The sequence below is a fragment of the Orcinus orca genome, chromosome 12 (genome assembly GCF_937001465.1).
Source record: "Orcinus orca chromosome 12, mOrcOrc1.1, whole genome shotgun sequence".
In the NCBI taxonomy this organism is placed as follows: domain Eukaryota; kingdom Metazoa; phylum Chordata; class Mammalia; order Artiodactyla; family Delphinidae; genus Orcinus; species Orcinus orca.
The window spans coordinates 33994072-34017634 of NC_064570.1; the positions used below are offsets into that span (position 1 = coordinate 33994072).

The 23563-nt window shown below is 34.5% G+C and overlaps 1 protein-coding gene across 2 annotated transcripts in view; it reads left to right on the forward strand.

The window, feature by feature from the left end:
- The window catches only part of THEMIS (thymocyte selection associated), a 162250-nt gene that overhangs the window by 36243 nt on the left and 102444 nt on the right, over positions 1 to 23563 (forward strand). The window contains exons 1-2 of one of the 2 annotated variants that reach the window (XM_033407583.1): positions 19191 to 19282; positions 21044 to 21502. In XM_033407583.1, coding sequence (XP_033263474.1) covers positions 19255 to 19282; positions 21044 to 21502 — 487 coding nt within the window. In that variant the 5' untranslated portion in view covers positions 19191 to 19254. Of the gene's footprint in view, positions 1 to 19190; positions 19283 to 21043; positions 21503 to 23563 lie in introns of those variants that run through there. The other variant, XM_012536559.3, reaches the window with a different exon arrangement.

Genomic DNA, 23563 nt, shown 5'->3' on the forward strand with positions numbered 1-23563 from the left:
TCAGGGAAAGCTTTTCAGAGAATGTTATTCTTGAACTGAGGTTTGGAAAATTAAAATAATTTAACTGTATGAGGAGAGGATTATTCCAAGTGCTCCAATATTTTTTCCCTTTCAACTGAAATCTTATTCCTTGTTTAATTCTAATTACTCCTCATTACCCCATCCTATATAGCAATAGACTCCCAGTTAGATTTTAAACTCAAAGAATCCAATATGTTTTTAAACCATCCTTCCTTATTTGTGAATTTTCCATTTCTTGGGGGGTAATGGTTTCTAATTTTATTTTATTGTGGTCAGAAGACATACTTTGTCTTTTGAGACTAGTTTTATGGCTTAACATATGGCCTATCCTGGAGAATGCTCTGTGTTCACTTAATAAGAATATATATTCTGCTGTTGTAGTATAGAGTGTTCTACAGATGTCTGTTGGTTTATAGGATTGTTCAAGTATTCTGTGTCCTTGTGGATCTTTTGTCTAGTTCTATCCCTTTTAGAAAGTGGAGTATTGAGGTTTCCAACTGTTATTGTTGAATTGTCTGTTTTTCTTTTCAATTCTGTCAGCTCTAGCTTCATGTATTTGGGGACTCTGATGTAAGGTTTATATGTGTTTATAATTGTTACCTTTTTTTGGTGGAGTTTCCCTTTTATCATTATATAATATTCTAAACAATTTTTGTTTTAAAATCTATTTTTTTTCTAATATTACTGTAGTCACTCCAGTTCTCTTTTGGTTACTATGTTCATGGTCTACCTTCTATTTTTTGCTTTCAAATAACTTGTGTCTTTGAATCTGAAGTATGAATCTACAAGTAAGTCTCTTGTAGACAGTATATAGTTGGATGGGCTTTTTTTTTTAATCCATTCTGCCAACCTCTGCCTTTTAATTATTTAATCCATTTATATTTAGTGTAATTATTGATAGTGTAAGATTTACATCTTCCATTTTGCTATTTGTTTTCCTTATGTCTTAGGTCTTTTGTGTTTCTCTATTTGTCCATTTTTGCCTTCTTTTGTGTTAAATAGATATTTTCTAGTGTACAATTTTATTTCCCTTTTTTTAAAAAAAAATCTTTATTTTTTAGAGCTATTTTAGGTTCATTAGCAAATTTGAGCAGAAGATACAGAGACTTCCCATATACTATACTACCTGTCTCAAATTTGCACAGCTTCCTCAATATCAAAATACCACTGTCTTTTCATGGTGTGTAACATATCTTTTTAGCACTGAATAATAGTTCATTGTCTGTATATACCACCGTTCATTTTGCTATTCACTTATTGAAGAACAACTTGGTTGCTTTCAAGTTTTGGCAATTATGAATAAAACTATGCAACTATGAATAAAATTATGCAGGTTTTTGTGTGAATATTAATTTTCAACTGATTTGGGTAAATACCAAGGGACATGATTGCTGGACCTTATGGTAAGGATATGTTTAGTATAAAGAAATTGCCAAACTGTCTTCCAAAATGGCTGCATCATTTTGCATTCCTACTAGGAATGAATGAGAATTCCTGGTGCTTTGCATCTTCATCAGCATTTTATGCTGTCAGTGTTTTGGATTTTGCCTCTTCTAATATGCATACAATTATGGTATCTTATTGTTTTAATTTTCAATTCCTTAATGACGTATAATGTTGAATATATTTTCATATGCTTATTTGCCATGCCACGTTCTTTGGTGAGGCATCTGTTCATGTCTTTTGCCCACTTTCTAATCAGGTTATTTGTTTTATTATTGTTGGCTTTTAAGAGATCTTTGTGTATTCTGGATACAAGTCCTTTATCAGGTATGTCCTTTGCAAATATTTTGCAAATATTTTGTCTCAGTCTGTGGCTTATCTTCTCATTCTCTTGACAATATTATTCACTGAGCAATTTTTTAAAAATGAAATCCAGCTTATCAATTATTTCTCTCTCTCTTTTTTTTTTTTTTTGCGGTACGTGGGCCTCTCACTGTTGTGGCCTCTCCCGTTGCGGAGCACAGGCTCCGGACGTGCAGGCTCAGTGGCCATGGCTCATGGGCCCAGCTGCTCCGTGATGTGTGGGATCTTCCCAGACTGGGGCACGAACCCATGTCCCCTGCATTGGCAGGTGGACTCTCAACCACTGCACCACCAGGTATTTTTCTCATAGATTTTGCCTGTGGTGTCATGTCTAAAAATTCATCATCAAACCTAAGGTCATCTAGATTTTCTGCTACATTATCTTTTAAAAGAGTTTTATAGTTTTGCATTTTACACTTAACTCTGTGATCTATTCTGAGTTGATTTGTATGAAGGGTGTTAAGACCTGGGTCTAGATTCTTTTTTTTTTTTTTTTTTAACATGTGAATGTCCAATTGTTCTAGCACCATTTGTTGAAAATACAATTTTTGCTCCATTGTATTGCCTTTGCTCCTTTGTCAAAGATCAGTTGACCATATTTAGATGGGTTTATTTCTGGGCTATCCATTCTGTTTCACTGATTTGTTTATTCTTTCACCAGTACCACACTGTGTTGATTACTGCAGCTTTATAGTAAGTCTTGTCAGTTCTCTGGCTTTGTTCTCCTTTAATGTTGCTATCCTAGGTTTCTTGCCACTCCATATAAACCACAGAATCAGTTTGTCAGTATCCATGGAATAACTTACTGGGATTTTGACTGGCATTGCATTAAAGCCTATAGATGCAGCTGCGAAGAACTGACATCTAAACAGTATTATATATTCCTATTCATGAAGATAGAATATATCTCCATTTGTTTAGTTCTTTTATTTCTTTCATCAGAGTTTTGTAGTCTTCTTCATATAGATCTTGTACATATTTTGTCAGATTTATACCTATTTCATTGTTTTGGTGCTAATGTAAATGGTTTTGTGCCTTTAATTTCAAATTCCACTTGTTCATTGCTAGTATAAATAAAAGTGATTGACTTTTGTATATTAACGTTGTATCTTAAAACCTTGCTATACTTATTAGTTCTAGGAGATTTTATTGATCCTTTCAGATTATAATTGAATACATTGTTGATATTATTATTATGAGCAAACAAAATTTGTAAGATTAACTAAGAATAAGAAAATAAAAGTTTTTACTTTATCCTCACTCATTCCTTTTCTGCTGCTTTCCCTTTATGTAATTCCAAGTTTCTGACATATAATTTTTCTTCTCTCTGAAGAACTTTTTTTAACGTTTCTTGCAAAGCAGGTCTATTGGAACAAATTCCCTCAGTCGTTGTTTGTCTGAGAAAGTCTATAATTCTCCTTCACTTTTAAAGGATATTAGGATTCAGATTTCTTGGTTGGTGGGGTTTTTTTTCCTCAACGCTTTAAATATTTCACCCTCCTCTCTTCTTGCTTGCATGGTTTCTGAGGAGTAGTTAAATGCAATTCTTACCTCTGTTCTTCTACAAGTATGATAGGTAAGATTTTTTTCCTCTGACCTTTTTCAAGATTTTTTCATTACTTTTGATTTTCTGCAGTTTGAATATGATGTTCTTATGAAGTTTCTTTTAGAATCCTGTTTAGTGTTCTCTGAGCTTCCTGGATCTGTGGTTTGGTGTCTGACATTAATTTGGGGGAAATTATCAATCATTATTTCTTCAATTATTTCTTCTGTTTTTTAAAAATAAATTTATGTATTTATTTATGTATTTATTTATGTAATTATTTATTTATTTATGGCTGTGTTGGGTCTTCGTTGCTGCGTGCAGGCTTTCTCTAGTTGTGGAGAGCAGGGGCTACTCTTTGTTGTGGTGCCGGCTTCTCATTGCGGTGGCTTCTCTTGTTGTGGAGCATGGACTCTAGGCACGTGGACTTCAGTAGTTGTGGCATGTGGGCTTCAGTAGTTGTGGCACGTGGGCTCGGTAGTTGTGGCTCTTGGGCTCTAGAGCACAGGCTCAGTAGTTGTGGCGCACGGGCTTAGTTGCTTTGCGGCATGGGGAATCTTCCTGGACCAGAGCTCAAACCCATATCCCCTGCATTGGCAGGCGGATTATTAGTGCCACCAGGGAAGCCCATTGCTTCTGTTCTTACTTCTCTTTCTTTTCTTTCTGATATTTCCATTATGCATATGTTACACCTTTTGTTGTTGTCATACAGTACTTGGATATTCTGTTCTGTGATCTTGTTTTATATTTTTTTCCTCACTGCTTTTCTGTTTTAGAAAGTTCTATTGATATATCCTCAGGCTCAGAGATTCTTTCCTCAGCTATGTCCAGTCTACTAATGAGCCCATCAAAGGCATTCTTCATTTCCATTACAGTGTTTTTGATCTCTAGCACTTCATTTTGATTTTCTCTTATGCTTCTGTCTCTCTGCTTACGTTGCCCACCAGTTGTACTTTATCCACTAGAAACCTTAGCATATTAATCATAATTGTTTTAAATTCCTGGTCTGATTGTTCCAACATTGCTGCCATATCTGTGTCTGATTCTATGCTTGATTTGTCTCTTCAGTTGTCTTTTTTTGCTTTTTTTAGTATGCCTTATACTTTTTTTCATGATGGTTAGGCATCATGTACTGGTTAAAAGGAGCTGTAGTGAACAGGCCTTTAGTAATGTGGCAGTAAGCTGTGGCAGGAGCAGAAACATTCTCTAGTCCTATGATTGTTATAGTATTTTTGTGAGCTTGTGCCTCTGAATTGTGAACTTCACAAATGCTTCTCAGTCCCATTCTCTGCATCTTTAGGTGGCATGGGATGGCTGGAGTGGGTTGGAGTTGGGTATTTCCCTTCTCCCCTGTGGAAGACCAGAGCAGGCTAAAGCTGGGTATTTCCCTTTCCCCAAGTGGAAAGGTGAGAGTGGGCTTTTGTTGCGTATTTTCCCTAAGTGGAAGGCTAGGGTGGGTGTTAGTTGCGTATTTTCATCCCTCTGGGTCAATGAGTCCTGATAAAACACCTATAGTTTCTCTCGAGGGCAGGTCTTATTAAGAACAGAATGCTCTGGCCTATTTCAAACTGGTTTCTTTTGCCTTCCCCCCACCACAAGCATGAGGGGATTTTTCTCTGATATTCACTGTGAGAGCCTGGTTAAGTTTTTGGTGGTAAAACTTACAAAATTGTGGGCCCCCCTATGACTAAGTTCCCCTGGAATTTTTTACTCTCAGACTTGTCCACTCTGAGCCTCTAGCAATTCATCAATTACAGGTCGGATTTGTCTACCCTGGTATTGGTTTTTGTAGCAGTTTCTTTTGTGGTAAATTGAGATTCTCTGTACTTGCCTGTCTGTCTCTCCAGTTTTGGAGGCAGTAGTTTGTCCTGTGATCTCACTTCTCTGATATATCTAAGAATAGTTGTTGATTTTTCAGTTTGTTCAGCTTTTCACTTTTTTTTTAGGACAGAGTGACAACTTCCAAACTCCTTATATGCCATGCCAGAAACCAGAAATCTGGTGGTTTTTAAAAAATACCCATATATATATTTAGTTATTTTATCAGTGGTAGCCTGGGGATTACAATTAATGTCTTAATTTATAACAATCCAGTTTGGATTAATGAATTTAATTCCAACAGCATATAAAATTTGGCTCCCATATAGCTCTGTTTCTTACCCCTTGGTTCAAATTTTTATTATTATAAAAATTACATCTTTATACATTGTGTGCCTATCAGCACAGATTTGTAACTATTTTTTATGCAATTGTTTTTAAAATAAGATATGAGAAAAAAATTGAAAGCAAAACATACATTTAAATTTTCTTTTAATTTACTTTCAGAGTTATTTTTATTGATACTCTGTTTCTTCACATGGAATAGAGTTACTGACTTATGTCCTTTCATTTCAGCCTAAAGGACCCCCTTTAGTGTTTCTTGCATGGCAGATTTGGTAGTGATAAATTCTCTCAGTTTTTGTTTATCTGGAAATGTCTTAATTTCTCCTTTAGTTTTAAAGGATTTTTTTTTTCTGGACAGAGAATTTTTGGTTAATAGTCCTTTTCTTTCAGCACTTTTAAGTATGTCATCCCAGTGATTTCTGTCCTCTGTGATTTCTAAGTAGAAATTAGCTTTTAATCTTATGAGAAACCCTTGTATATGATGAATCTTTTCTTCTCTTCTTTTTTCAAAATTCTCTAACTGTTGGTTTTCAACAGTTTAATCATGACGTGTCTAGCCATGGATCTCTGAGTTTATTCCACCTGGAGTATGTTGAGATTCTTAAATGTGTAGATTAATGTTTTCAATCAAATTTTGGAAGTTTTTGCTATTATTTCCTGAAATATTTTTTCTACACTTTTTCCTCTCTCCTCTCCTTCTGAGGCATTCATTATTTACATATTGATATGCTTAATGGTGGACTTCCCTGGTGGTGCAGTGTTTAGGACTCCACACTCCCAATGCAGGGGCCATGGGTTCGATCCCTGGTCAGGGAATTAAGATCCCACAAGCGGTGGGATGTGGCCAATAAAAAGAAAAAAAAAAAGAGGGTGTATTATATGCTTGATGGTGTCTCATAGGTCTTTGAGGCTTTGTTTATTTCTCTTCATACTTTTTATTTCTTAGAATGGATAGTCTCAATTGACCTGTTTTCAAATTTGACTTATATTCTCTATTTGCTAAGACTTAATAAAATACTTTATTAGTATTTATTATGAAATACTTTATTAAGTATTTTCATACTTCCTTTTCATTTGTAAACATAGTTTCTTTTAGTTCTTAAAACGTATTTAATATAGCTGTTTAAATTCTTTCTCCAGGAATTCTAGTGTCTGGGCTTCCTCAGAAACAGTTTCTATTGATTGATTTTCTTTCCCCTTGTTTACGGGCCAGACATTCTTGTTCCTTTGCCTGTCTCACAGTTTGTTGTTGAAAACTGGATATTTTCAACAATATAATGTATCAGCTCTAGAAGTTGCATTCTCCTCCCTCCTCAGGGCTTGTTTTTGCTGGTTGTTTAGTGACTTTTCTGAACTAAATCTGTAAAGTCTGCATTCTTAGTCATGTGTGGTCATTGAAGTCTCTGCTCAATTAGCTTGGTGGGCAATGAATGTCTGGACAGATATTTCCTTAAACAGCTGGAACCAAGAAGTCTCCAGTCTTTGTTAAGGGGTTCTGTGTTCATTTGGAGGCATGCTTTCAACACTCAACCAGGCAATTGAAAACTCTTGCTTAGCTTTTACTTCCTGTTCATGTAGCGCTTCAAAGTCAACCAGATTTGAGAGCTTACAGACTTCTCAGGTCTTTCTTGAGCATGCACACAGTTCTGGGCATGTGCACAGTAATATACATGTATGTGGTCTTCTAGATTTCCAGGAATATGTTGGAACTTCTCAATGTCCTTATGGACATCTCATTCCTCAGCTTTTCCTTTTAGGCTTTTTGGTTAGCCCATTTTATTCCCCCAACTGTTAAACACCACTGCAGGCAGCCACAAAAATTAAATAATTGCCTCTCATTGTTTTTGACAAATGCTCTGAGGCAAAGTATTTTCCACTCACTGAGCTCAAAATAGATCAAATAGAGACAGCATTATAAATAGAATCTTCCAGGAAGTCACCAGACATATCAAATAATGACAATTTTCTGAGAATGATCTTGGAAGGAACTCCAACTTCTTTCTCCTCCATCTTGTGACTGCTAGGCTGCTGGCTTTGCCATGATTGCGGGCTGTTGGTTTTCAAGGCTACTGTGGAGTTGAAGGGGCTTGGAAGAATGGGAATACAAGCAAGTTAAGATGCCACAAAATTTGCTGTTCTTACCAAGATTCAGCTACTTTTTCATTAAGAAATGTTCTCCAGATTGCTGCAATTCTTTGGTTAATTTCCAGAATTCTGAAAAAAATAATTCTGACTTTTTTCTTTTTAACCAGTTTCTCTACTGCTTTTTGGAGGAGACAATTTTCAAAGGTCCTTATTCCACTATTACACTGACATCATCCACTGTTCTGTATTGAAGTAAAGTATATGAACACAGATCCTTAATTTCTCATTGGTAGTTCAAAAGTTTTGATGAAGATGACCATAACCTTGTCAAGGGTACCTAGGGTACCCTTTCTTTGCAAATAAAGATGCTCTACTGAAGAAAGATATCCAGCCTTCAACCAGTAAATATAGCTTTATAGATGCAGCTCCAGCAAATGAAAACTCAAGCAACAATTAAGAAAGAAAAGCTTTGTTAATTTGGCAAGGACTCTTTAAGGGAATAAACTGGAAGGTGATTTTTCACTAAAATGTGAGTGGGAAACTAAACTTGCAATATACATAACTGGTTGCATATCCTATATTAATGTTATGTTTCCATATATCTTTATTATGTCATCTCAAAAATGTTCAATATATTAAAAGAAATAAAAAGCAATCATTTCAGTTCTTTATGGAAATAAACATACTGCTTTAGAAGCATAATTTGTTATTTTAGAAGACAGCCCTCATAGCTAAGTCCTTTTATGAGCTAGGAAACATGCCATTCTTGCCAAACACAACAAAAATATATTCTGATATTTGGTAGTTGATTGCGTTGTCTACATAGATCAGTAAATCATGTAATGTTTGGGTTATAATGAAGTTCCAAAATTTCTGGATTACTTCTTGGAAATATTTGTTCCTCCTATATAGTGTTATTAAGCATGAATAATAAATGCTTTCTCTTTAGACATAAGAAATATCCTGAAAGAGTTTCAATAGATTTTTTCTGATGGACAGAGTTTATTTCTAAACAGCAAGTTTACATAATATCTCTAAACCATATGTTCAAGGAAGGTTGTGGTTGCATCTATAAAACCACCATTAAAATTACAAGGCTAGATTGAAGATATTTTTCTGTTTGAAATTTTAGATCATATTTTATGAATTTTATTATTGTGGAGGAATTTTGTTGCTGGAGGCAACAAAATGTGTAAGAAATGTGATAGTAGAGCTTAGACATGGAACATTCTCTACTACTCTACAGTCTATCCTGACCACATCACACTCTCAAATGAGAATCCTAATGATGTGCCAGACACCGTTCTAAATACTTTTGCATATAAAACTGTTCTAAACACTTTTATGTATACATAGGTTACTAATTGAATTCACATTTTACATATGAAAAAACAGAGTTACAGAAAGGTCAAGTAACTTGCCCAAGATCACATAGTTAAGTAAGTGGTTATGTTAAATCTACACTAGCACTGTTGAATAGAAATATAATGTGTATTCATCCAGCATTATTTATGTGGCTATCCCAGGAAGCTTCACTTCTTCGACACATGGTCCACTCCGTAGGGTTTCCCCTGAGTGAGTGATCAGAGCAAGCCCAAGATGGAAACCATAGTCTTCTATAACCTAATCCCAGAAGTGAAATACCATCACTTCTGCTATATTCTTTTGATCAGACAGACACATGCTGGTGCAATCTGGAAGGGGATTGCACAAAGGTGTGACAACCAGGTGGCAGGGACAGGAATCATTAGAGCCATCTTAGAGGCTACCTAGCACAGATATTTTTAAAAGTAAAAAAAAAAAAAGAAAAAGTGAATTAATTTTAATAATGTATTTTAGGTAAAAATATGTATCTAAAATATTATCCTTTTAATATCTAATCAATAGAAAAATTATTGAGATATTTTACATTCTTTTCATGTTAAGTCTAAAACCCAGCATGTATTTTCCACTTACAGCACATATCAAGTCTGGCCATGCAAATTTCAAGTGGCCAAATTTCAAATGCTCAATACAGTACTCCAACTGTGGTACTGTATTGGAGAGCACCAATACAGATCTAAACTGTTCCAGAGTCTGTGCTCTGAAGCACTTCTTGCTTAATCATAGAAAAGAGTGAGATGGTCTTTTTATCAACCAACATCAGTGTTATAATGGGGATCCACAAATCCCCTGGATATGTGACATCCTTTCTAACTTTCCTGTTACATGCAGTAAGCATTGTAATGTTAAAAAATCTAAATTAATGCTACTTCTAAATAACATGACATAGGAATTTTTAAATGAATGTTAGAAAATTTATTAACTATAAAATTGCCTTCATATGTTTAATGGATTTGAGTCATGCTTTAAAGACAAACTTTAGGCATTGCTTCCTACATAAATTAATTTCTACCAGATAAATGGAAAAATGGACTTCATCTGTCAAGAGGTCAAGCCATCTTTAAGTAGCCTTGCAGCTGCCAGGCCGACTTGCCACACTTCATAAATTAGATTAGTAATGAAACAATAAGCCCATATGAATGTAGTAGTTGATTCCTCATGGTACAGCAGACAGCATGAGCATCATGCTTTAATGGTTCCCCTTGAGCCCCATCTCCCACGGGTGAGATAGAACAGGGCAGGTGGGTGCCCAACGCACAGTGGAGGAACACTGAGTTTAGGAAATCCCCAAAGTATAAGAGGCTGATGGCCAACCTGCCATTCTTTGCCCTTGAAGAAAACATATCTTTATTACCTTGGGATGTAAGAAAATCTCCTTGGAGGAGAGGAGGGAGACTTTAGTATCCTAAAATGCCTCTCAGGAAGGAGATACTCCCTATCATTGCCATACTGGTCAGGAAACAAATATTTTACCGCCAGTTTCTGAGGCATGTAGAAATGCTGTGGAGGATTATCTCCCAACATATCTATATCCCTTAGCAGTAAGACTGTTTCCAAAATCATTTTAATTATAAATGTGAAAAGTATAGGAAAGTAGTAAGAATAACCAATGACAAAATTGGATTAATAATATAATTATTTCTTCAAGAAATTGATTACGGTTAAATGATTAAAATTTATGAAACTTGCTCCTTTATGCATGGATACCAGAACACCTAATACATACATAATGTATGTACATTCATACATTAAATATATTTAATAATAATTCACTTAAAATTCAGAACGAATTTTCTCATTGTTTCATTTGGGAAACTATGTACTTAATCAATCGAAAACATGTAATATTATATTCAGTGGTGATTTATTATATTTCATGTACCGTTGAAATGACTAAACCTTTCACATTTAGCCATTTTGTGATTGTAGCTATTTTTTGACTATAATATCAGTTTATAAAGGGACCTGATAGGAAAATTATGTAAAAATACTTAAAATATATTTGATAGCTTTATAGTAAATAACTTTTTGTCTTCTGTTTTTTAAATGACTTATGTTAAAAGAAGTAAGCTACAGGGCAGAATTTGTTCTTATTTTTCCATCTGGTTGTTATGATGACACATGATTCAGAAAAGCCCTAAATAGGGCTCCCTGCTTTTTGGACAATTTTCTATTCAAGGAATCATGGACCATTCTTCCAAGTTTTCTCGGTCAACCTCTCTTAAGGCATCTCTTCCCCACTGTGCTCACTTAAGCAAAATAGATTCATCTATGCTTATTATACAAAATATTTTCCTAGACAAAAAGGGGTATTCTGCCTACACGATGAAAGAAAATGTGGAGTAATCTAAATGCACAAAAAATTCAGACTTTTACACTAATTTTTAGTTCCATTTTTTATTGGCCTATGTTTTCTTCTCTTCAGTACATGACCAGATTTTTTTTCTAAGTCTTTGGTCTTTTGATAACTAAAATATATATTATCTGGAACACAAATGGACTGCAGTTATAGGTCAAAATGTTCTTTTCACCCACCCATGTACATTTGAGAATCAGAACGGAATTCTGTCAGAAATATCATTTTAAAATAGGCTTTTCTACAACTGGCACTGTTCTATAAGTTCTCATCGTATTAATATTTTGTGCACATCTTCTAAAAATCTATCTCATCACTTTTTGCTCTTACCATCTCCTTATCTTTCATGCACAATTCCTTCAAAGCTCTTTATGGTGTTGCCTCAACAGTATCACCATGGAGGAACTCTCATGAGAGGAACCAGACTGTCCAAACAAATTGTCTGCTCGGTTTTCATTTCCTGAAGTGGACATTGGCAAAACACATTACTGTATTTATACATAATTACGTATCAGAGATTTAGAGGTTCTGTCATTGGAACAAAAGATTTTTTTCAGTAGACTTTTTAGAGCAATTTTAGGTTTTCACAACAAAATTGGCATAAAGTACAGAGATTTCCCATACCTTTACATATGCACAGTCTCCTCCATTGTTAACATCCCCTACCAGAGTGGTACTCTTGTTACAACTGACAAATTTACCTTGACACCTCGTAATCATTCAAGTTCTTGGTTTACATTGTAGTTTACTCTTGTTGTTGTATGTTCTATGGGTTTAGACAAATGACATGTATCCACCATTATGGCATCATACAGAGTATTTTCACTGCCCTAACAATCCTATGTGTTCGGTCTGTTCATCCTCTCTCCCTCACAACCCCTGGCAACCACTGATCTTTTTACTGTTTCCGTAGTTTTGCCTTTTGCAAAATGTCATACAGTTGGAATCATAGACTATGTAGTCTTTTCAGATTGGCTTCTTTCGCTTAGTAATATGCATTTACAGTTCCCCTATGTCTTTTCATGGCTTTCTAGCTCATTTCTCTTTAGCGCTGAATAATATTCCATTGTCTGGATGTACCACAGTTTATTTATCCATTCACCTACTGAACAACGTCTTAGTTGCTTCTAAGTTTTGGCAACTATAAAGCTGCTATAAACGTCCATGTGTAGATTTTTGCATGGACATAAGGAACACAACTTTTTGAAGTTATAAAATGTATTGATTTTTCCCAAATTTACCAATGCCACATCTATCTTGTAGAAAATTAGAAAAGGGAAGAAAATGCAGGGGTGAGAGCATAGCTCCCTATAATCTCATCACCAGAGCTATTTAGCATTAATATTTAGTTTCCTTCTATTGTTTTCCAGTAGTACACCTACACACATACAGACATGTTTTAATATAATGAGAAGTAAGCCTATTTCTGAGGACTTGCCTATGTCATTAAATATTCTTCAAAACATAGTTTTTATTTTCTGTATAATAATCCATCATATGCTTATACCATAATTAATAAATCCATTCCAAACATGGTCATTTGTGCAATTTATGCTATAATGAACAGCCTTTTAACTGAAGTTTTGCCTGCATTTCTGATTATTATGATAATTTCATATACATAAAATTATGACTTCAAAAGTAAAAATGTTTTTAAAGCTTTTGATGCATATTACCAAATCACATTCAATAAAGATTTTGCCAATTTACATCCCACCAGGAACTAATGACAGGGCCCATCTACCTGCTTTTTTCAAGCTATTACTTAACTGTCCATCCTTCCTCACTCCCACTTTTTAAATTAACAGCTTTATTGAGCTATAATTTACATAACATAACATTCAGCTGTTTTAAGTATACAGTTTAAGGGTTTTTAGTGTCTCTGTCTCAGGTTTGTTTTTTTTTTTAGCGACATGAATTTAAATAAATGAAAAGAGGTAATTTTTAAGTGCTTACTACAAACTTTGGGCTGTAGAGGGTACTCAGTGATTGTTAAATATCTTTAAAAAACTTTAGAGAGGTTTCTTTGTTTCATGAGACCCAGCATGGTTAGGCCTCTAATGTTCTCATTTCAGCTCTATCTTCCTTATTATGAAAATAAGTTCTTCTGGCCTTTGGGGACAGCTGATCTGTTATGCTTAGTTTTTGATGATGGGGTAAATTTTCATCTTTTTCTAACATATTCTGTGTCTTTTTGCGGTACTTTATTGGGAAGTTAGAGACTGTCACGTCTAGGCTGCTAGACAGTTGACATTTAAATCCCTCTTGATCAGATATTAATCATATGAAGCTCCAATTTGTTTATCTGTAGTGTCTAAAGTGATCAACAACAGCAAGTCCAGTCTCTCTGATCTTTCCTGCAAGCTATAGTCGGGGCATATCTCTGAATAGTCTGAACTAGTTCCAAAGGCGTTACCTGCGCCAGATCTCCCAATGCTCTAACAAGACATCTCAAAAACTGCTCTTGAGCTCTTGCTGACTAAATACCCAGTCAGATCTTCTGTATGAGTTCCAGCAAACTGTTTTCCAGACCCAATCCAGTGGAAATGATGGTGGGCTTGCCAGTTGAAGAGTTATTGCCAGTTTCAGGTGGGATTTTCAAATTTATGTTACTCGAGTTAGTTTTTTGGTTGCCTAGTAATATGGGATCAAAGGGATGTGCTTAGGAAGAAAATGTTCCTTTATATATGCTGGCGAATTTAGGGAAAAAAAAGTTTGGTTTTCTTTATTGTGCAAATCAAAATCTATTTAAATCTTAAGCTCTGAAATCCATTTAAAACTTACGGTTACATTGGAAAATTACCTCTCTTCCTAATTTGAATTTAATGTAAACTGATTTTTAATTGTTTTGCATAACCATGGGTAACAGATTTTTTTGAACACTGCATGGTAAAAATCAACAAATATGTCAGACAAAGCACAACATTAAAGGAAACACCACAGCATATGTTGACAGTTATAGAAGAATTGCTGCTGTTTTCACCCTTCACACCAGAATAATTTTTTCAATATTTACCTCCCATGTGTAGAGAGGGAAACATATGGGGTTTTATATAATCATAAGCATAAACAGGTGGCTACTTAGGTACATTTAATTTGCAAGCAACATCAATACTGAACAACGCAATCAGCACCACATGGCTCCCAAACTCTTTCCACTAACATTCCATTAGCAAAATTAAGATCATTAAAATAGAGGGAGGGTATACTCCTCCCTCAGTTGGCTTCAACTACCCTTCAGAGCCATGAATAAAACACATTTTCAAAAATGCCTTGGCATTTTGCTGCTTCTTTTGTCCAAGGGAACTTCAGCAACTGTGTATAATGTATACCTTGTGAATAACTACAACCAGCACAATATTTGCATTTAAAATGTGGTTACATCTCCCTATAATCTGCTTATTATGGGCATAAAATTTTGGTGGTTAAATTCTAAGCAATTTATCAAAGCCTGGAGTCAGACAAATTCCTCAAAGCCACCTGGAAATATTTCCCCAAAGGCAGTGCACCTAAAGAGGTCACCTGAGGCTCTTTTCCATAATCAAACACTCTGGCAAAATCTGTAATGGTAGCTGGGAACATTTTTCGCTCAGCCTGTGTCAGATACTGAACTGTGGATTCTACATATTTTGTCTCATCTAATTTGATCCAAACTGGATCCTCTTTGGCCCTGTAAGTATTCATCTCTCAGATGTTATAACCATCCGACAATGGCTTAGAATTCCAGAGTGAAAGAAAATGGTATGAAAGAATAGCTATTATTTCTTGTATTTTGCTTTTTCAGTGCTTGCTCTGTGTCAAGTGCTATCTAAGCATGTTACATGTATTGACTCATTTAATCATCACAATGACTTTATGAGGTAGGTGAAACAATTTTCTCCATTTTATAGAAAAGGAAATTATAACCCTGAGAGTTTAAGTTCTCAAGTTTACACAGTGGGGAAAGGACTGAGGCCAAACTTAAACCCAGGTTGTTTGAATCAAAAATTCATACTTTTAACCACTTCACTTTCCTATTGGGATAGTAGTGTGTTGCTGGGCCTGAAAATTCTATTGCCTAAAGTCAGCAAGAGCCAGGAGTAGTAAATGTGTGATATTTTGACGGTCTCCTAATAAAGCCTCGTGAGAGATTTGGGAGACCTAATGTCTGTGGGCATTCTTTCCAGTCCTGAAACCTCTATGTGTCTTCTCCTAACAAAAAGGGCAGTGCTCTGGAGAACTGTAAGAGTCCAGAGAACTGTGCTCTTGCCAAGGTTTATGAGAAGAAGAATTTCTGACATCTTCTCGCCTCATCCTAGGTCTATTACTCATTCTCACTGCTTAGGAGAGAGAAAGCTTTAACATGAACAAGGATGTATGGCACTTTTAATAGTAAAGCCATGATTATAACAGAGAGTTATGCATTGATATCAAATTATATCATTTGATTTCAAAGTCTAACATTATTAATGTAAATTATTTGTTAAATATCTCAAATGTATTAGATATTGCATATCACTCCTTTCAAGGCTTTACTGGGAAAATAAAGGTTTTTTTCATGCAGTGGTTGAACCATCGAGGTAAAAATGAATCAAAAGATTTTACGATTTATTCTTTTTATCGCCAGGTAAAAGAACTATTAAAAATTGTTAATAGCTATTATAGCTCATTCTGATTTCATTATACATGTAAAGACATTCACACGTAGGAATTCTACAGCCACACTTAGCATCTAACACTTAACAAACTTGGTCACCGTCTTAGATATGTCTTCTCCCCCTCCTAAATACTCCATTAAATTACTACATAAAATTTTCTTATGAATTTGACTTTCCTCACATTCCTTGTTTCTGCTCTTGGAGACTTCTGTCAAGATTGTTTGAATCACTCATTAGTTGATGATTTTCAATAATCTCAGAAATCTGGAGAATTTTCTCACAGTTTGGACATTATTATTATTATATGTTTCATTACTTTGCTCAAGAATTTTGAGTTTTTTGCTTTGATAGGGTATTTCATGCATCTCGTTTTAATCTGAAGTTAAATAGAGATGCTTGAGCTAAGATTCTAGTCAAAATACCAGATTTGGGATAGTCTTGAAGAAGATAGTTTTTGTAGGATGCGCTGACCTAAGAATTGTCTTGGAAATGTAACAAAATAATAGGAAAATGTGGAATGAGAAACCTATATAGGCAAGTATAGAATAACAAGGATGCTTAGGAACTTGATTGCAGGACAAAGTGCCATTTTAAAGAGGCAGAGGCATACACTCACAAAAATAAGTGAAACACACTTTGCTTTATTGGCAGAGAGACAAGACACATGATCAAAAATATGTAGCAGTCTGATTTGTCTCTAAATCTTCTCCTTCATGTAGCTCCATTAGAAATTTTTGAGCAGTATCTCAAATATATATGTATTTATTTAAAATTATGGCAGCTATGCATATATATGCATGTGTATTTGATGTGTTGTTCATCTATATCTCAAAGGCAAATTTCTTTATGATGACAGTGGATGTGAATCCACATGTTGATAACTTTATAGTGTTAAAGAAGTTTCAGCCACTCTTCATATTTTATTAGACGAGAGTGTCATTGTTTTATTTCATAATATGGCTAAAGAAGAGATTGAGTGAGAGTAGAAATGTCGACTTCATCCTTGTTTTTGTTCACTTGTGTTTATATTAGTTTTATTTTCAATACATGATTTCTTTGCAAGAAATGTGTGAAGCCATTTATCCATTTTGTGAGATTTACTTTATTTAAAAACTGTGATAATGTATTCTGGAAACCCACTTACATATGGCCAGGTGGTCTGCAGCACACTCAAAGAACATGATCTTGTGGACAGCACTGTCAACTCCTTCAGCTTGTGCAGTTCCCAGGCCTCCCACGTGCCTGTACCCCCAGGCGCGTGGCCATCTGATGAGGAGATGAGGCTAGTGCCAATCAATGTCAAATATCAGTGAAGTTTCTTATGTTGCTCGTTTTAAAAAGTTCTAAGAATTTCTGCACCCAAAAGGAGGGTGAAAGGCTGGACAAACAATTTACGATTTACAATAATAATGAAAGGCTTAAATATGTAACCATGTGATTAAGCCCTTGAGCTTTAGAGACACAAAATCCTACTTGTATCTTATGAGCTGTGTGATGATAGAGAATTTATGGTATCTCTTCAAACTTTCCTGTGGTTATTTGTGAAGTGTTTGTTTTTTATTTCTAGCTACCTCATATTGTAATTTGGAAAATTGAATTCTATCAGACATGTAAATTTCCAGCACATTCTAAGCTGCTAATATTTTAATAATCCTAATTTTGATAATATGAGAGGAAGATGAGAATTAGTACATAAAGTTCACTCTAAGATTCCTTATCTCAGAGATAGAGGGAATATATTTGGTTGGAACTGTGAAAGCAAGCTAGAGATTAGACAAAGAGAAAAGACTGTGAACTCTTTTCACACATAACATCATACAAAATGATCTTATGTATATAAATAGTATTGTGATACACAGGGGGAAATTTTAATTTTTTAAATTACTCCCTATTTGTGTGAGAATTGATGCGATAGAGAAAAATGTAGAAAAAAATCTGATGAGTGTAAATTCTTCACTCTGAACCAGGAAGTTATTTTTGCTCTTCTCATACTGGAGGGTCTGGAAAGGCTGACCAATGCAAAGGGAGGGCCAACCTGTGAGACCCACATACATATCTTGTGAACTGGAATAAACGTGTTCTCATAGGAAATGTCCTTGTAAGTCATTTGTGTGACAGGGAGGTAGCCTGATGTGGAGGTAAGATTATGAGACTTGGATTTAAAAGGTCTGGCTTGAGATTCCATAGCCACGACTATGAAAATCATGACCGTTTTTATATCCCCCAGTAATAATATTTGTTTTACTGTTCTTGAAAGAATATAAATGATGCATATGAAGAAAATTATTCAAGCTTGTAACGTTTTAAGCAAATTTCAGTTGTTACTCTTACTATTAATAATAATGATTGCAGATCATTAAGAATTGGATAAAAATATAAACTCCCCAAAAGCCTGAGATTCAGGGACAAGATCTTAAAGATTAAATTTACTTATTGACTATTTTTCAACAGATCAACTAATTGCATTTCCTTATAATTTTTGTTTCTCAAGTAACGTACTCCTTATGAACAATTTCTCCTAGGTAAAAATAACACTAATATCCATTTTAATAGGTGACAATAAATTTGGAAATAGAAATCTATTTTCTTTCTGCTTTTTAACTTACATTGTGAGGATTACATATTGGCTTATTTTATTATCTCTCTAATGATCACTCAGCTCCTGAAATATGTTTTGTTTTGTGTTTTGAAAAAATAAATTATATTTTCTCTTGTATAAAACTATTATTACACTCTGAGAAAAAGATGGAGAAAAAATTGGTTGAATTTAAGGCTGGTCATATCTATGGTGCTATAGTTTATTCTGAAATTAAAGTTCCAATATGACATCATTCACATATATATGTATATATACATATATAGCTGTATATACTTGCCCTAGTTTATGTGGTATCGAGTGGCTGTTTGTAAGAAGGGACTCTTTGGACTGGCTGCAATAACATATAAAGAAATGTTAATAAAATATTTTTCCTGTACTCTGCCACTTAGCATGCTAAACTGTCTCCTTAATCATCTCCTAAGGGAAAACACACAGATTTCTTAGATAGATTTTTCTTGCAATAGAGACATCCAACAAGACAGCTCTGAAGTGTGTGATTAACTTGAAATAATAGTGGCCCTTAGGGTTTCAGGCTTTTTCTACTTCATAACATTTTGGGTCTGTTATTACCTTAGGTGAACCCAATTCCCCAGGAAAGAAGATGCTGACTTAATTCTTCTGTGACTTATGTCATCAATATAGCGAGGATAGAAATGAAACCATGTTTCTCTACGCTTATGAGATTCTAGGTAGCTATTATTTAAACTTATTTCACAAAAACTGCTGAATTTTTTATACCCTGATGATGACTGTGGACTCTTAGAAATAAATCTTCACATGGAAACAAATGAGATTAAACATGTGCATGCACTTGCACACGGGCACGAGCACACACACACACAAATTCAGTTACTGTGGAGAATTCGAGAGTACTATTTTATTGGATTTTCCCTGATACAAGACATAATAAAATAAGAAGTTCCTTCAAAGTAAATGTTTCTTTGCCTTACTGTCTTCAAGCACACTATGCAGGGAATGAACACTATTCAATTTATAAAGGTTTTCAGGACAGATTGCACATGCTACCTTCCTCAGCCTTTGCCAGGATTGTATCACCCACTTTTTCAGGACATTTATATTTAAAAGTAACCAAAATCCTGTATTTTTTTTCATTTGAGCAAAGATCGACTAAAAAATAACATCATAAATCTTTGTACTATAACCCTAAATACACATAAAAGACATTGTAACCTGGTTAATAATAATTTGATACATAGATAAATTTAATTGGTCTGTATTTTTGACTAAATGAATAAATAACTTTTACAAGCTATATCATTCTAGTAGGATTCTTTATACACTGCCTTCTTAGTGTATGCTATTATATAATAATTGTCTTAATTTACTTTGAGGTTAACAAAGCAATTACCTAATTTTTCCTTTGTTCTTATTTTCTCTGGAATTTATTAAAATGTATTCAATAAATAAATTTCTGAAAGTGCTACAAAACACATGTGCTTATAAAATAAAAGCAAAATAATTCAGAGAAGAATGAAACTTAAACATGCAAGCATAAAAAGCTGTGTCTTAAAGAACAAAAATTCATTGTGTCAGTGACTATCCCAATAGTATTAGAGGAAAAAATTTGAAATAGTGAAACCATGGCAAAATTAGAAAAGTAATGAGAAGAATGAATGATATATAATCAAGAGTATTCAATCCAGAACAACTACCTAACCTGGCATTTCTCAAGGAGAGTTATGTGGATCACTAATATATCGTGACATACTATTTTGTAATTTATTTATGAATGTTTCCCCAGGAGTTTTAGAATGAAAGAAATTTGGGAAATTCTGCATGTTATATTCCCCTCTTGTGAGTCACAGTGCATCTAAAGTTTCTGAGAAATCTTAAATTACTTGGAAATATGTAGATATATTTTATTGTGGTAAAATGCATATAACATCAAATTTACCATTTTAAAGTGTACAATTTAGTGTCATTACGTACATTCACAATGTGTTACAACCATCACCATGGACTAGTTCCAGGTAATAGCTTTGTAATCGTTAATTTGACCATGAAACAGTTTCCTTCTGGAATATCTTTTAATTTTGGTGTTTCCAGAGAATATATATGGAAATATTGATCCAATCCTTTCATTTTAAAAATTAAAAATGCGATCTTGAGAGATTAAATGCCCTGCTCAAGATCACACATGTGGTTGGGAGATAGCCAGTATCTCATGCAGATTGCATTTCCAAGAAGTGGGCCTTTTCTATCTCACACTATTTTCCCCTTTCCATCTATGTGGCCTGTCTGGATCTGACAATCCAGTAACCTACAGAAAATACATTAAGATTTTACCTAGAAGAATTCAAGATTAAAACTAATATCTCTAATCTTGAAAAAGGTACATTACTTTTAAACGCTACGCTTTGCTTGTTTTATAACTCTCTCGCTGTGATTTTCTTATGAGAACTTTCTAATTCACAGAATTCTGTTCTCAGGTCTTTTTAAGATTGTGGCTGATAAAACTCCATACCTCACTATGGAAGAAATTACAAGAACCATCCATATTGGACCAAGTAGACTGGGGCATCCTTGCTTCTATCATCAGAAGGATATAAAACTAGAGAATCTCATCATAAAGCAAGGTGAGCAAATCATGCTCAACTCAGTCGAAGAGATCAATGGAGAAATAATGGTGAACTGTGGTGTGCTAAGGAATCATCAAAATCACTCATTTACTTTGCCTTTGTCACAAGAAGGAGAGTTCTATGAGTGTGATGATGAACATATTTATACCCTAAAGGAAATTGTCCAATGGAAGATCCCCAAGAACAGAACACGAACTGTGAAACTTACAGACTTTTCAAATAAGTGGGACTTAACAAATCCATTCCCTAAAGGCTTTTATGGTGCTGTGATTCTCAAGCCTGTTTATGAAATTCAAGGTGTGATGAAATGTAAGTATCCCCTGAGAATGATGCTTTATGAACATGATTGTGGGGTTTGGGAAAGAGAAAAGCTTTAGTCTAAAGAATGGAACTCTGTCCCTGACTTGCCCATTAAGCCCACTGAGAGTCAGATTCTCATCTATAAATAAGCAAATCATGAAGACTCAAATTCAGTAATGTATGTAAGAAAATATTTTAAATTGTGTGGTGCTATCCAAATGTAAAATGCTGTAATTGTCAGGTACAGACAGATTAAAATATATATTTTTATCACTGCCAGTTAAACAGGATCAGAAAAGAGCTACTTTTTAGAATAGAGAATTAATTGGCTAAAAAGAAGCTTTCTTGTATGGAGGTGGTCAAAAAAGAGGTAAGACACATAAAGTTTCTTTATGTGTCCCTTACTCCTATTTTTGTGAGAGCCTTTTTTCTTTTTTTTTTTTTTCAGCCATCCCTCACTGGTCATAAATCCTCCTATTAGCTTGGAGTCCTTCTGACTTAAGGGAAAATGATATGACAAATTAATTCACACATAAGTGTGGGTTTAAAAGGATTCTATTGAAATATAGTTGTTTTACAATATTATATTAGTTTCAGGTGTACAGCATAGTGATTCAATATTTTTATACATTATACTTCCTTTAGAATTATTACAAAAATGGCTATATTTCCCTGTGCTGTACAATATATCCTTGTTGCTTATCTATCTTATACATAGTACTTTGTATAACTTAATCCCATACCCCTATCCTGATCCTCCCCCTTTGCCTCTTCCCACATAAGTGTATTTTAATATGTAATCTTCATAAGATTTTTGCATTTTAAAATAGGAATAGCTGGAGAGAGCATTGTAATCCTAAAGAAATTAACACCTTGACTTTTTAAGATTATGGCACATAAGCATAACAAGTATGGAACAAAGTTCTGTATTTGCAGTAAAAAGTCCTGGATTCTAACTCTGGTCAATAACTTAACAGGTGGTAGCTTTGGGTGAGCCATGTAAACTGCGTCTATACAAAGAGGATGATGATATCCCTTTTGTCTATGACTTGGAGTTGTTTTGAGAATGAAATAAGGTTCTATTAAGATACTATATGTAATACACCCAAGGAAAAAAAGCAATATGTAAAAATGTTTGGTCAAAGAGTACCCCTTGGATATCTCAAATTCTATTTATCTCTGCTCCCATTAATATTGTTGGTCACATGCAATTGTGAAAAACTTGACATGCCTTTTGAGTAGGTTTTAGAGCTATGTTAAATTTTGTTACATACATATATTTAACCAGAAATCAATTAATTCATTTGAGCAAAAGGTGTAGGTAAGGAATTCCACTCAAGTAGTGATTTTTTTTTGTACTACAAAAAATTGAGGCCACAGCATGATTATTTTTTTAAGTTGACAAAATATTGAAGTCACAGCAAACTTTAGACCTCACATTAGTGTTTTGTCAGTTTTCCCAAAATGTACAATCAAAATTGATAACTGAGTTTTCCTAAATAATGGATAGCATTTTCTCATTTTAAATTTTGTTATTTTTCTAAAACCATTGGCATCTCCTATCATGCAGATGCAAATGAAGGCGAACCCAGAACCTAAGCACATGAACAAGATGGTTACAGTATTTAATGAATTTAGGTTAGGGATCACGAAGGCCTTCACTGAGGAAATTACATTTAAACTAAGATCTGAAGGGTGAATAGGAGATGGGCAGGCTGAGAGAGAGGGGTCAACATTGGAGGAAGCAGGAAAGCAGGAAAGCAGGTAAGCAAGAGACTGTGGTTCCAGTGCACCTGGTGTGAGAAAAGAGAGGAGAAGGCAGGCTGAGACAGATATCAAAACATGCAATGGGGTAGCGGAATCAGTCATGGAGGATCTTGAAATATATGTTAAGGGGTTAACATTTGTCCAAAGAGCAAATTAATAATGGTTTTTCAGCTGGAGAAACAAGGTGGGAGAATTGTAGTGAGGCCACTGGTTCTGTGGCAGAGTACTGGGGGGTTAATACAATAGTGATAGGGACAGCTCTTCTTAATGGGTATTTCAGAAGTACAGCTAGCCAGATCTGAA